Below are 15,328 nucleotides of genomic sequence, written 5' to 3' on the forward strand. Positions count from 1 at the left end.
TGATCATCCTTTCTTTACCTTGTTTTGCCTGGTATTGACCCACTTCTGCCAGTAGGGTCTGTATTTAAGGTTTTTAGGATCAACAAAGACCATTCCACAGCGGGACACTGTTGCAGGGGATGCATACTGTAAATCCCCAACCTACAGAAACAACCCAATTAGTTATCATGTATTAGTATTTCCTCCACTATGGATAATGAAAATCAATATTAGGATGAAAATAGCTCAGACCTCAAACAATAAAGCACAGTGTGGTTGAAGTCTAATTCTCTCTCCGTTTGCCAAGGTCAACAACTTGTTGTCATCCATCACTGAATTCATGTTTTCCACCCACAGTGCATCCACGTCTCCATCAAACAAAATATACCTATATAAAACAAAATATGGCTTTATGGTAGACAATACTTTGCTTGCATTTATTTATAAAAATGCACTATTCCAGGCACATTCACCTGCCTGTGCCAGTGTTTGCTAGTATTATTGACAATATTTGCTGAAATTTATAGATTTATTGTTTCAGAACAGAGATATCAGCAATAAAAATCAAATGGATCCAATATGAATCTTCAATATTATTGGAGCATGATTGGTAACCCTCAAGTGTGATGCAAATATCCACTGATCATTACAAACCTACATTAAAACCATCTGGCTTGAATTGTGTAGGTCCTTGTGAAACTATAACAGTTCCAATCTGATAAGGCATGTATTCCAAAAGACCTTCCAAGGTGTCCTGTGGTATCTGCCACCAAGTCATTAACAGCAAATTCACCCAGCCATCCACATCATCTGAAAAATGTGATTCATCAGAGCAAGCTACCTTCTTCCATTGCTCCATGTTACATTTCTGACTGCTTTTATTCCCATTAAAGGTGCTTCGGTGGTGGACAGTGATCAACATGGACATTGACTGGTCTGCTAGTACACTGCCCCATAAACAGCAAGCTCATATGGAATGTGTGTTTTGACATAATTCTCTCATGGCCATATTAGGCTTTCAGTAAATTGTGTGGGATCAGCCAAGGCAGCCCACCTTTCCTCTTATCCAGTTATCTGGGCCCATGTAAAGTTTCATGGATCCTTATGCCTACTAATTTTCCCTGCTTCACTTTAAAGAACTGACTGATCACTAGCTGCCTAATATATCCTATGCCTTGACAGGTGCCACTGTAACAAGAAAGTCAATGTTATTCAATTCACCTGTCAGTGGCTTTATTGTTTTGGCTAAATGAAGTACACCATAAATAAAGAAATCAGAAAAAGCATCCGTTACCTTCTCTCTTTTTTGTCAGTGGGCTTGTTGATTTCCCTGAAGATGTTAGAAAGCACACCATCTGTCCAGTCTCTTGTGGTGGGGTCCAGGATACCATAAAGCTCAATGACAGACATGGCTTTAGGATTCAGCGTATACAACTTTGTTGTGAGTCCAAGCCTGTTAGGGGTAATGTTGTTTTATCAGTTGAAATTTGAGATGCCTTTTTACCCTTACATGACATGTAACCTGACATGAGAAATTTGTACAATGTATCTTCTCCAAAAACAAAAATAAAGTCTGAATATATAATGTTTTTGTATGCATGTTGTGTACAGGAATGTCCTGATCAATGAGTTTATATGGCAGCACTGACTAAGGTCAGTCAGTAGCAAAAATAAATAGTAAAAATAGGCAAGTGGATTTAGCACAGACAGTTTTCACAGCTGTTATGGAGGGTTTGTAATGTTGTAAGTTACAGTGTAACATTGTTTTCATATATACATACACAATTTAAATGCATAAAGTGTTTCTGTAAACAGTACTCACTTAGTCTGTGCTAGACACAAAGTGTTAATTACAACAGATTTTCCACCTCCTGTGGGTCCAACTACCATAGTAGTGTGACGAGTTAACATTGTCTCATACATCTGAACAACTTTATCCACCTATAAATGATTGCAAACATGTAACATTTTACCAGATTAGTAAGCAAATAAAATGATATATTCACATAGATAAAAAGCATAATAAAGTACTTGATTTAAACTAAACCAATAGTATATAATGGACTTGCAATAACATTGTCCCAATTGACATGACAAAACATTTCTACCAGGAGCTGCCACATTTTGTTTACTGTGCCTACATAGTCCTGCCTGTGATATCACTACAAGCAGAATAATGGAACATGAAGCCTACAAGGTAAGTGTCCACTAACAAATGAAACAGGGCACCATTTCACCATTTCCCAATGGGTAATGAAATGGGCATTTATTACTCCCATTCTCATTTTACTAGCACTGACCACTATTAACTAATGCAGGGATTTTTTACTCCTACTGAGCACTAATACAGGGGCATTTTTACCCCTACCCACAACTGACACTGGGGGATTTATCACTCATACTCATTACTGGAAGAGAAACATTTATTACTACTAACCATTAATGTAGCAGCATTTTTAGTCCTACTGACCAACGATGCCACAAGAGTTTTTTTTACTCTTGTTTGGGGACCATCGATATAGGGATGTTCTAAGCCAAATCAGCAAGCTGTAAAAACATTTTATGATCAAACTATTCTGACCTCTTACATTTATATTAACAGTCTATTGATTAGGGTACTGACCTGAACAGGAAGTAAAACATAATTGTTGTCGTTCAGAGCTTCTTCCACTGCATCATTAAAGTTGGGGTAGCGAACACGGGGACAGTCCAATCCAGGGAACAAATCAGAGATCAAACCAAGGAAAAGAGGGACATCTTCAAATACAAACTTGGGTAGATTCATATCTCTCAAGGCCCTCATTAGAACAACATCCTAAAATAACAAACAGTAAAAGCAATGGAAAAAAAAATATTACTGAGTACATATAATTCAACTGATTATTTTGAACTGGTAATAAAGACTCCAGGGATCAGCACCTTTCAGGTTCGCACGTGTCCTTTCTTGTGGGTTGCTTTAAATCATGCATGTTAACATTTATATAGTAACATGTTAAAGGGAATTGCATTAAAGCAACCCATTCTGAAATGAACTGACATAATACTAGACATGCACAATTTTTTCCCAGCATAGTAATAGGTCATGTATATTTTGGTGTACTGCACATGCCTAGAGCTGTGTTGTTTAAATGTGTGTAACATCTTTGAGAATGGCACTACAACACGCATTTACAAGTTGCGCTTTTGTACAGCACCCACGGCAATCTTAAATCTTCTTAACTGTGTATTGGGTGAACTCCCACTGACTTATCTATGCTTATGCCAGGTTGCTTTGTATTTTCTTTAACTTTCTTGAATCATAAAAATGTGGGTGGACACATATTCATTGTTTGCATCTGTCTGTCACTTGCAACCTCTTTTTAATGTACCGAGCTGCATAATATGTAGACGCTGTATAAATACTGTTTAGTATTAATAATAATATTCAAAGTGCAGAATTTAAAGCTAAAACACAATGGTGTGTGAACATGTCTTATTCAAAACAATGTATTTTCTCTTGTCTACATACTATGCTGCTTGAGTGCAATGTGTGAAGGTATAAAAAAGACGGTAATAGCAGAAATTGGGCTTAATATTTTTAATTTGTCTTATCTACCGACAGGTATGAGTTTCCTAATTGTTGGAATCATGGAATCATTAGTACTCATACCATTGGGATATTGTTGTGCAGTTGAGCAGAAATCCCCATTTGCCCCTATAAACCCTATAAAGTTTTCTCATTTATATTTCCCCTATAGGCGTATAAAATATTAAATACCAAAAACCTTAGTTAAATGCACTTTACAGTGTGGTTACAACCAACAAGACATAGTCCAATATACTCACCTCATTCAAGTCAGGTGAGCCTCTCTTCAGCTCCCCAGCCATCACCAGGACAGATTTCAGTGCACGAAGCCCAAAATCATAATGATGTTGCTTTGAGAGTTGTTCTCGTGCAAGTTTATACAAGACAGTCATCTTTTTCGCCAAGTTCTAAATGAGGTTAAAATAATGTTACAACTTCTCTCTTTTTTTTAATTACATGTAATATAAGTTATAAAGAAACATTACAGTTGCAAAGGAAATAAAGAAAAAAAAAGAAAAAAATGACCTGTATTCACATTTGAATAAGTATTGTGTATAATAAAAATGCATCTTTTACACTGTATTTCTTCATATTTACGTATTATGAAGTATACCTACTAAACTCGGTAGGGAGTGTAAGAGTGGCTACATAATATTAATTGTGATGCTCACTTACCTTGGCCATAAGAAAACCCTCTGAAAAGAGCATGATTTCACAGATTTGCTGAAGGTCTGGTACAATAACGACCACCGGCCTAAAAAGAGCCTTAACTGACTCTGGTAGCTCTGTGCGACCAGCATATCCAGGATTCATTGTAATGAAGATGCCCATTCGCGAATCCATGGCAATTTCTTGACCTTCAAACTAAAAATTAAAAATTTAAAAAATATTTAAAACGTTAAAAAGTTTTTTAACCCACAGAGTAAATTGAGTGCAATAGGGAAGTACATTTGTAAAACAAGTTATTCATGTTATGTTTATATGACATACTTAACCATACTTGAGTACATGAAAAAGGTAACATGGACTGCTGGGAGCTTGATAACTCCCAGAATAGAGGTGTGACTAGCACCACAATCACCAATTAAGGAAAGCTGGATTGATCCTCACAAAAACAGCATTGATATCTCAGCTATAAAGGTAAAACAAATTCAGTGTTTATAGTATTTTTTCCACTTTGTGTATGTTAATTATTTAGGCTGCGTAAAGAAGTAGGATATTTGTTGCTGGAATGATATTTCATGATTGTGCTAGATTGTAAGCTCTTCGGGGCAGGGTCCTCTCCTTCTCTTGTGTCACTGTCTGTATCTGTCTGTCATTTGCAACCCCTATTTAATGTACAGTGCTGCATCATATGTTGGTGCTATATAATTCCTGTTAAATAATAAATAATAAAAACAATAATAATTGTTTCTAGAGAGAAAGTGACAGATGAACAAATGAGCGCTGTACACACAGTGCCCATTCTGTTCTATGAGGCACCCCGCTGTGCTCTTCTCTGGCTTGTGCAATAGTCATTCCCCATAAATGAGTTATGGATCTATGACTACTGTACACATGTCAGATTCCGTGCGACAATCATTGTACATAGCCTTAGAGAAAATTAACAAACACTTCTTGTATTGGCTACATCCCAAAAAAAACAAGAAACAAAATTATGAATCCTGTTAACCCAAAAACAAAATACTTAGGGCTCTATTTATGAAACAAAGAATCTGACTGAACCTTCATACATTCCCTGGTGGGAATAAATTACTGCCACCTAAACACATGGACCTGGAAGATTACCACGAATAGATGTTTCAAGGAATCTTTGATTCCTTGTTTTATAAATAGGGCCCTTATGGTATCTGTTAGTTACTTTACAAATATTAATTACTACCAGATCTGGCCAGCCATGGAACCCTGTCCCTGGAACAGGGAGGGGCCACTGGAGAATTTTCTTTTACCCACTGCTCTGATGACAACTCAAAATGTTGGATTTCCCCTTACTTTCTGTCTTAGTGACATTGGTCACCAGGACATATTATTAAGCTGAACCTCCCCAGAAGGGACACAAACTGCATACTCTCTCCAAAACAAAAATAAAAAAATGCTATTACATGTATTTTAGGCACAATGCAATATTTCACTCAGGGAAACACACAAGGGGACGCTTACTTGAAATTTCTTTAGGTGATGTATTAGGGCATTTCGTATAGTCTGTATCTGGGAAGAAATGACTGACAGCACTGAAGCATCAATTCGGTTGAATTCATCAAAGCAGCCCCAAGCACCACACTGTGCTAGGCCAGAGAAAATTTTACCAACAGCCTAGAAAGAGAATACAGTTACATGAAGGCAGATCTAAGTACAGTACATAATGTTACCAAGACACTGACAGTCTGTAGATAAAAGTTGTTGTATTATAAAATATTTGTAAGGGAAATGTATTATCAGTTACAAAATATTGACAGTTAGTGGGCTGATAGAAAAACTGTACTTGAATGAAGCGCAATGTGATGCTTTTAGCCTTCCAAGTGGTTGGTAAGTGATATGTCTTAAAAAGAGACATTTTTAGAAACTTCATGCACCTTCTGCTAAGCAATAAAAAATTGATAATTATACAACTACAGCACATTCATAGTACTAAAGACTGAAATACATGCATTGGCTGTATTGTAATAATTTGTCAAATACTACCCTTGCATGATACATCACTACACAACACATAAAGTCTGCCAGGTGTACATTTGTATACTCTATAGACTTAAGTATAAACCACATTTTTTTTTTGCCTTAAAAATGCCATTAACCTCCCCAGCGGTAACACCGAGTGTGACTCGGGGTTGAAAAAATATGCTGAAAGCGGTAACCTGAAGTCACACTTGGGGTAGGTAAACCTATGGAAAACAATAGTAAATAAAGCGCTTACCTGATTCGCCGGCCTCCTCCATTGTCCTTTGCGTCTTCTTTCTTCCTCTGGCCGGCATTATTTGCACCCGATGAGTCACTTGGAGTTCCCGGTGACGTCGGTGTGCGGACGTTCAGCTCGGGGCGGGGCGGGAAACTAAAATCTATTTGTATTGCATTCAAAACAAAATAAGTGTATTGAATGCAATACAGTGGATTTTATATATGTAAAAGCAGTACATTGTTTTTCATTGGGTTTCAAACTTTTTTATACTCATACTATTATATTATACTGTAAAATAAATTTTCATGAAAAACAATGTACCGCCTTTAGACATAAATCCAGACAGAAATGAACCGCTCAGGAGGTTTAAAAAGAATATTGGTTCATACTAAGGTGACACCTAGTGGCATGTCTTGGAACTGCATTTGTTTCTGGTTTGACAGATCAGAGCTGTCAGGAAAGCTATATGTACCAAACATTACATGAGGACCCAGTGTCATTTACTAGTGGCCAATGATAATGCACAAAGGTTTAATTCTATTGATTACCATTTTGAATGTTAGCAGTGATGGCTGGATTTCATGCAATAAGTTCATACTCAAATTTCCCACCCCCACCTCTTAGATTGTAAGGTCTTCAGGACAGGGTCCTCTGCTCTTCCTGTGTCACTGTCTGTACCTGTCCGTCATTTGCAACCCCTATTTAATGTACAGCGCTGTAAAATATGTTGGTGCTATATAAATACAGTTTTATAATTTTATTATTAGTAATAATATTAATAAAATTAATAATAATAAAATCAAGGTATTTTGTTGTTTTCAGGTAAAAGTAGGTACCTATGTTTATTTTCAGATTGAGTATATGCAGTACATGTTTGTCCTCTATGCTTGGTATAATACAAAAGTATAACTTCACAAGACATCAGACATTAGGAAAGTGTGAGCTTTACCTTGTAGTCCATGCCTTCTCCACAATTTGTAACCACACACAGCAATCCCAGAGCTTTAGCCAGATCTTTGGTTGTCTCTGTTTTACCAGTTCCAGCTGGTCCAGCAGGTGCCCCACCTAAGTACATGGACAATGCCTAGAAAAAGGAAGACAATAGGGGTATATTAAATGCCATGGGGTTTCATTGTTATATCATTTTGTTGTAAATACCTAGTTTGCAGTAGTTATATTTTTTTTTATAATCTGCACACACACAATGCACAATGTGAAAGAATAGGATGTATGTCTCATAATACCTGCTCATACAGTAGAAATTGCCAAGAAGCAGCTATCTGGTTTCCAGGGGGCAATGTAGTCTATTCAGACGCTTTTAGTTATTAGATTCTATTTAATTTAGACATGTTGCTGATGTACTTATATAGATCATGTATAATAGGCTTAAAAATGCACTTATGTACAAAATCATAATATGTAATTATGTTAATTACTCTGATACATCTACAACATAACAATATAGCTCACAAGCTATCAGAAGTTTATTGTAGAGTACCTGAGTAAGGGTAAGATAAATCCGGTCAGTAAGTGGGGTGATGACTAGTCTTCCATTAAGTCCCATGTATTCATAGCCATAAGCAAAGGTTCCAGTGCACTGTCGGACATTCAGTTCATCAGGTTCCTTGTCCCAGTAAAACCTCAGCTGACTTTCCCATTCAAATTCCCGAGCATCCATAATACTGGTAAAAAAATATTTTATAGGATTATTTTAAATTTTAAACAATAATACTAACACTATTGAAACAACAATTTGACTTTTTTTTTCACCTGTCTCTGACAAATATATCAACAATGTCTCTGGCATGTACATCAATGATGAGAACAGTGTTGTACTTCTTCCGGTCATTTTTGCTTAGTGGTGTGGTTATACGGGTAACCAGCTCATCAATCTGTTGGTGCATTTTCTTTGCATAGTTTTTTAGTGCTTGTTTATCTCCTTTCTTCACTTTTCGGAAGACATCCTCCACTTCCCATGTCCACCACACCTGATTACCAGCTAAGACAACCATGCCCTGGTACGAAAGCATCCAGTCAACCCTGCAAATCAATATAATACAAAAGCAGATTATTGTTTAGGGTCTGACACTAACATATTGCTGGTTGCTGTTGTGCAGCTCCCCATCAATTCCTATTTCCATAACGGGTTTGGAATATAAACAGCATACTTGCTTATATTCTGTATATGAATGTAGTGCAGTCAAATGATTCCCTAACATTTTTTACACATTTCTACAGAAGCTATTAAATACTGGTACACAGTGGGCTCTGAGGACAGAAGTTGTGGAACTGTACCATACAATGGACCTTAACAGACATAGAATATCAGTCCACAGCGGACCTTGGAGGCAGATGATATGGAAAACCAATGGATGAAAGGCCTTGGGGGAGGAAAATGTGGAATGCAAGTGTAGTTAGCATTGGGATACGAAGACATGAAATACTGCTACACAGTGGGACTTGGGCACAAAAGGTGTAGTAAACTGTTTCACTATAGTCATGGTAACAGCACAGCTAATCTAAAGGCCTGTACATGTGCTGGACAATAGGCATTAGTAGCCGGACTTCAGTAGTGCAGAGTGGGACTTCAGGAAAGGAGATGTGGATTTACAAAAAATATCGTGCATTGGTTGACTGTTTCTTTATCTTTAGCATTGGTCTAATCACAATAATGTCAATAATGGGCTTACTATAAACACTGCGATCAAAGCAATACTGTATTTTCATAATGACCAGTATTTTTCAAAGACTATGGGCCTGAATTATTAATGCTCTCCAAGGCTGGAGAGGATACACTTTCATAAGTGATGCTAGGTGATCCAGCAAACCTGGAATGGACCTGGTCCAGAATTGAAAACATTTACTAATCTCCCTGGCAGTATTCCCGAGTGTGCCTCGGGTTGAAGAGTTTCACTTTTTACGCTTAACAATTTACAGATGCAGGGAAGTGCACAACCGTGTTAAATTTTACAGACCAAACTAATCTCACAAAGTATTTGAAATTCATGATTATATGATGTGTACTAAAAGCACGAAATGACACTGATCACAGTTTGAAAAAAGCATAATTATGTCAACAGCAAAATAAGACTACCTGTAGCAACAGTCTGTATTTAGCTTGCTTAGATGCAACAAAAGATGGAACAAGAAATCTGATTTGTTGCTATGTGCAATATCTCCAGTGATATTTCCAGAATGTAGCTGACTGATGAACTCTCAAAATCCCTACAGAGCTCTGGGTATGTATAAACAGCAAATATTTGCATTGCTATCCGCATTGTTTTTTTCAAATGGAATGGATCTGATCCAGGATTCAAAACATTTGCTAGCAAAAAGCAAATTACTTTGAAGAAATCCATTCCAGGTTTGCTGGATTACCTGGCTTCACTGACAAAAGTGTATGCTCTCCAGCCTTGGAGAGCTTTAATAAAAAAGGCCTAATGAGAGAAATAGAAAGAATAAAATGTACATTTTTATGGCTTGCTTACATATATTTTAACATATTAAATGACAGGTTCATCCATACACATCACAGCCCATGTAGTTAAAAAATGATATGACAGGGTTTTTAAAGTACCTGCTCTTATTCTCACAGTATCTAAATATAGCTTCCTTTGTAATGAGTCTGTTAGTTCTCCTCATTTCCTGCAATACAGCAGTCATCCAATCCTCCACACGACCTTCAGCTGCTATGGCCTGGCGGAATGCCATCACTTCTCCTTCAGCTGAGATCATGCCTGTCGCCATCATTTCACCGCTGTCTCCATTTTGAAACTTCAGAGATGCAATGTTATCATACATCTGCAACCAAGGAGATTGTTTTTAGTAAGCCAGTTAATCATAATATTCTACATCATACCATTAAAATAAATGTGGCAAACCAAAAGGAATAGGCAACAGTATCAACACCAGTAGGGCCTTTACATAATGGTATAAACTTCCGATTGTTGTACTGTAACTTCTCAAACTGCCAGTGCCATATTTTGGATAACTCGAAAAAAGTTAAAAAATCTATTTTGCAAACCATTGTACAGGCTTTTTTGTTATTAAAGAGCTATCAAAGCATAGATGCTTAGGTCAAAGAGTCTATAGGTTTCAGTTAACATAACAATAGCTCTATGACTAGTTTGCATACCTATATATTTTTTAGGAATACATTAAGGTTTTATTTGGCACATGGTTGAATTATATTTAATTATTTGTAAAACTTTTTTTCATGTTTTAAATGAATTATAATTTTTCTATAATTGTATCAGACAATTACAATATTAAACAGACAAACTACTCTCTACTGGTTGCATTGGCCTCCACAAGCTATTTTTTTTCTGATGCTGGTAAATTTAGCTTGGAGAGCAAATGCCCCAAATTGCAGAGAGAATTGGGTGATTTCTGGAATTATGGTGCTCCTAAATTAGTTCCCTAAAGAACAGATTGACACACATTCAATAGTTTCTGCAACTTTGTAATGGAAATGTTTAGGGTATGGGACATAATTTTGTCTTAAAACCAATACTGTTCACCTTGATAATATGTTCTTGTACGCAGGTGGGGTCACTGCTGCCAAGAATGCTGAGAAGCTCATCATCCGAAATGAAAAAAAATCGAGGGAATGCATTTCTCTTAGAGTCCAAGTAATCATTCAAACTCTTCTGACATTTCTCAAGGTCCTCACTCAGGTTTTGTAAGTCAAACAATCGATTTGTTGCCTGGCAGCATCGCTTTATAACTGGGTCTTTCACAGTTTCTGACATTATCTGTAAATAATAAATCAGTCATTAATTTTATTTGATTCGATTTCCATGATTTAAAGATGAAGTATATTTTGTCTTACTTGGTTTATTCCCCCCCCCCCCCATTAATATGACAATAAAATATTAACTACGGTACATTTTTTCTGATTTCATTTATTTCAAATCCAACCATCACTGGGTCAGGACATCACTATGGGTCAGTCCTTTTCTATGCAATGTTGGAAGATCATGGCTGGTTGGGGGAAAGAGGGGGCAGTGGGGTGCTGTAAACAGCTTCCTATAACATCAATGTGCCCTGCCTCAAAACTCCTCTTAAGAGCCATCAGCCATCATGCAAGCAGTGAGCTTGGTCCATCTTCAAATCTAGGCCAAGGCATTATCTGCACGGTGTTTGCAGGTTCTCACTGTGTATGCTTGGGTTTTCTCTGAGTACTTTGTTTTCCTCCCACATTCCAAAAACACACAGTTAGGTTAACTTGCTTCAAGTAAAATTGGCCCTAGACTGTATTTAAGACATATGACTATGGTAGGGACATTAGATTGTGAGCCCCTTAGGGACAGCTAGTGACATCACTATGGACTTTGTAAAGTGCTGCCTAATATGTCAACGCTGTGTAATAATAATATTAATAATAATAATACATTTAGGCTGCCTAGGTAATGTCCAAAAATATTGCTAAGCATCCATGATTGAAAAAACTAAAATACAATAAATGAAAAGAGTAGACCTGTACAGGAAAGCAAAAGATGCAGTTCAGTTTCAATTTGTTCATTTAGGTATTGATAAGTGTTCAGCCTTATTGTACCATTTTTGTAGCAATAATGTATTGTTTCTTTTTTCTTTGTTTAGGGGAAGCAAGAATGGTTTAGGGGTCATAGTTATTTACATTACAGAGTATTAGGACTACTCACTCTCTTGAATATTTTGTCAATATTGTCAAACTTTTTTGCCTCTTCTGGCAACTGTGATCTAATATCTCCTCCAATAAATATGCTCTCTAAATACATCCATTTCCGTTGTACAACCATCCAAACCTGTTAAAAAAAGACACAGCACTACTGCATAGATGTAATGGTGCATTTGACAGCATGAAACATATATAAATATCAAGGTGCAAGTATGCAAAAGCAATAATATGCTGCATTTCATAATGACTAGATAGTAAAATGGGTACTGAATAAAGCCCAAAACATACCTAAAATATATTACTTACCGCAATGACTTCTCCAATGAGTGAGAGTGTTTTTTCCCAGATCTGTACAGTGTTTAAGAAGGGACCAACAAAGCGACTGCCTGAGATGCTTTGCAAGTTCATAGCATTGTCATCAAGAATTTGCAGAATGTCATCAACAGATCCTAGAATGTTGCCACGGTCTTGAGTGCCTTTAATATACCTCTGTACAGTAAATTTCATATTTTCCCAAGTGTCTACAATTTCCTTTACACCCTGATCAAAACATAAAAACAAATCTAGGTAAGTGAATTGCTGACCAATATTTTTATACTCCTATAACAGGTAGTAAGAATTACAAGACTTATATTTATTGAACGAACTTTAAATGGCTACTTGAATAGGTTGCAGTGAAAACTATGTTGCATGGTGCAGTTTAATTTTTAAAAACCACTGTAAAGCAATGCGTTTCCAAAGGCAACCAAAGAAACAGTGTCTAAGCAGTGGCAGCCTCATAGGTGCTTGACTACTCCAGTATAAAGGGGCTTGACGAGGTCAGAACATTTTTTGATTTTTTTGAACATGAACATTTGATGATTTTTTTAAATCATTACAAAAAATGTGGAAGTTTTTAAAAATAAAGGCCTTACCTTTTCAATGCTGAGTTCTTTAACAGCTGATGCTACAATATCACTGATGACATCAACATACTTGTGCAGCTCCATAGCAAACATGTTTTCCAAGGTGAAAGTGTCAGGATTCATGTCAAAATTTGTCCCAGTTTTGGTCATCAGCTCCTTCCAGTGTCTAGAAAATAAAAGTTTTATCTGAACTATGTGTACTGATGTAATGAAATGAAAACAATTTTTCTATTTAGTAATGTGTACTATACACGGAAATGTTCATTATTAAAAATTAAAATAGTATTCTGATACATCAATTATAGAACAAACCTGTCTCTCAGTGCTTCATTTTTTAGATCAAGAAGCAAGGGTAGAGAGTCTTTAAACTCCTTCATCTTAGATTCTAGGTAAAAAGCCACAGGCAGACTACGGATATCTTTAGAAAGCTTTCTGAAAGTCTTGAGGAATCCATCAATGCCATCTTGAAGAATCTGAATATTTAAATTTGCCCATAAAGTCTGGGACCATTCCTCTTTGGCAAGCTAAAAGAGATAGCAGATAATGCAGTGAACAATATAAATCTAAAACATTATTTAAAAAAAAATATGAAAAACAATGTTGGTTCACAAAAACAAAATCCTTTATATATACAGACTTTATTGAAGCAATTAATAAACTATTCGAATATTTGTAGATGGACTGAGGCTTCCTTATACTTAACAGACTAACCTCCTTATTCCCTACAACAGGGTTTCCGATACTATCTACCACTGTGGCAGAGTCATACTCTATGCAGCACAATAACTTCCAGGGCACACAGTGGCAGATGCATATCCACCCCATGGTACCTTTAGTTGACATGCAGTTTATATTTGCAGCAGATCTGTGTCCGCCCAATGGTAACCCTAAAGTTCCTGAACATGATCTCCCTAAGAAGACACAGCAGAAAAGGATGAGAGGAGCAGTTGTGTTCTTGATACAGTATATATCCCATATATGCACATAATAAAGGAGAAATACCTGAGCTTATTTACAGTCATCAAGGATGATAACCTGGATCTGTTATTTATAACAACCAGGCTGTTTGAGTCATCTGAAAGATATATGTAGTTATTTGTGTCATTCCTTTGCTCCAATCTTTCTATAAATGTTACTTTATTGTAAAAGTTGGCTTTCCTTTTATAGTGTTTTTCTTTATTGATTTAAACTTGCAGTTTAGGACTTTAATGAATATACTAAAACTAATGATGATCTCATATAGAAAATCCTTGATCAATAAAACAAGAGGATGCAAAATTATCCATAGTCAAATGGTATTGCAGTAGTGAAATGCAGCAGGTCTGGTGATCTCCAATTACCAGAACTGCAAATACTTGCAGGTTTTTAATGGTTGTCTGCAGTTTTGGGTCACTATATGACTGCATAACTTTGTCAGCTGGTGAGCAATTATTTTTGGAGAGCAGTAAAGGAAGAGAAAGGGAAATATTTTTATATGGACTCCATTTATAAATTATTCCTGTCAATTCGTCTGAAATTCGCTGACAGCTGGTCGAATCTCTCTACACATCCCATTTTATTTCCCCTTAAAACAATTACTCGTTCTGTCACCTAGTGGTCAACCTCAAAAGTGCACAGCTGTCAGAATAACAAATGCTATCTGAATAAATAAAAATTATGAACGAATCTAGAGCAAATTGACAGGCAAATCATTTATAAAAAGAGCCCTATGTGTCCTTGTTTCAAAATAAAATTAGTTTACCTGGAATTATTAGGTCATGAACATTAAACCCATACTATCTACAATGTTCAGCACCAACAGGAGTTTGTAATGTAAAATTTATATTACAAGTAATATCACACAAGAAAGGTCATGTCCTTGTGTAAAAAATGGATTAACAGAAAAGCTAATGTAATCTTCAAGGCTTGTGCACATAAATAGTACATTTTAAACAGAATATTACTGAACACAGCTGCTAGATATCACAGCATTTGTATAATTTAATTATTCAATAAAGCAGCATTCATGACTTAGTGTTGCCACAATGCTCCTACTATTAGTTTAGTGGGAATAGTAAAAGTCAGTATAAACGTTTTTATAGACATTTATTACAAAATTAGAATTAGCAAGAAATTTGTTTTGGCTTACCTTTTGTGCACTATAAATGTCAAATATCTGCCGCAAACCTTTCATTTCTTTTTGCACTTGTAAAAGTTCAGGATACATAGTAATAGGAAGATCAAAAAGTTTTTCAGCATTAGCCAACTCCTGGCGGTTCTTTTCATATTTAACCAGCTCTTTTTCATATGCAACAAGGATCTGCAGTCCTGTAAATAAAGGAAGC

At 36.2% G+C, this 15,328-nt stretch overlaps 1 protein-coding gene across 1 annotated transcript in view; it reads right to left on the reverse strand.

The window, feature by feature from the left end:
* The window catches only part of DNAH10 (dynein axonemal heavy chain 10), a 71,995-nt gene that overhangs the window by 33,121 nt on the left and 23,546 nt on the right, over window positions 1-15,328 (reverse strand). Inside the window, 18 exon segments of the mRNA XM_072415787.1 lie at window positions 19-141; window positions 232-367; window positions 1,274-1,432; window positions 1,802-1,920; window positions 2,603-2,794; window positions 3,805-3,951; window positions 4,220-4,408; window positions 5,705-5,857; window positions 7,390-7,524; window positions 7,939-8,122; window positions 8,211-8,480; window positions 10,018-10,241; window positions 10,961-11,194; window positions 12,104-12,226; window positions 12,406-12,639; window positions 13,014-13,170; window positions 13,317-13,528; window positions 15,133-15,311. Of these exon segments, the coding sequence (XP_072271888.1) occupies window positions 19-141; window positions 232-367; window positions 1,274-1,432; window positions 1,802-1,920; window positions 2,603-2,794; window positions 3,805-3,951; window positions 4,220-4,408; window positions 5,705-5,857; window positions 7,390-7,524; window positions 7,939-8,122; window positions 8,211-8,480; window positions 10,018-10,241; window positions 10,961-11,194; window positions 12,104-12,226; window positions 12,406-12,639; window positions 13,014-13,170; window positions 13,317-13,528; window positions 15,133-15,311 (3,170 nt within the window).

This window comes from Pyxicephalus adspersus, chromosome 6 (genome assembly GCF_032062135.1).
Source record: "Pyxicephalus adspersus chromosome 6, UCB_Pads_2.0, whole genome shotgun sequence".
In the NCBI taxonomy this organism is placed as follows: Eukaryota; Metazoa; Chordata; class Amphibia; order Anura; family Pyxicephalidae; genus Pyxicephalus; species Pyxicephalus adspersus.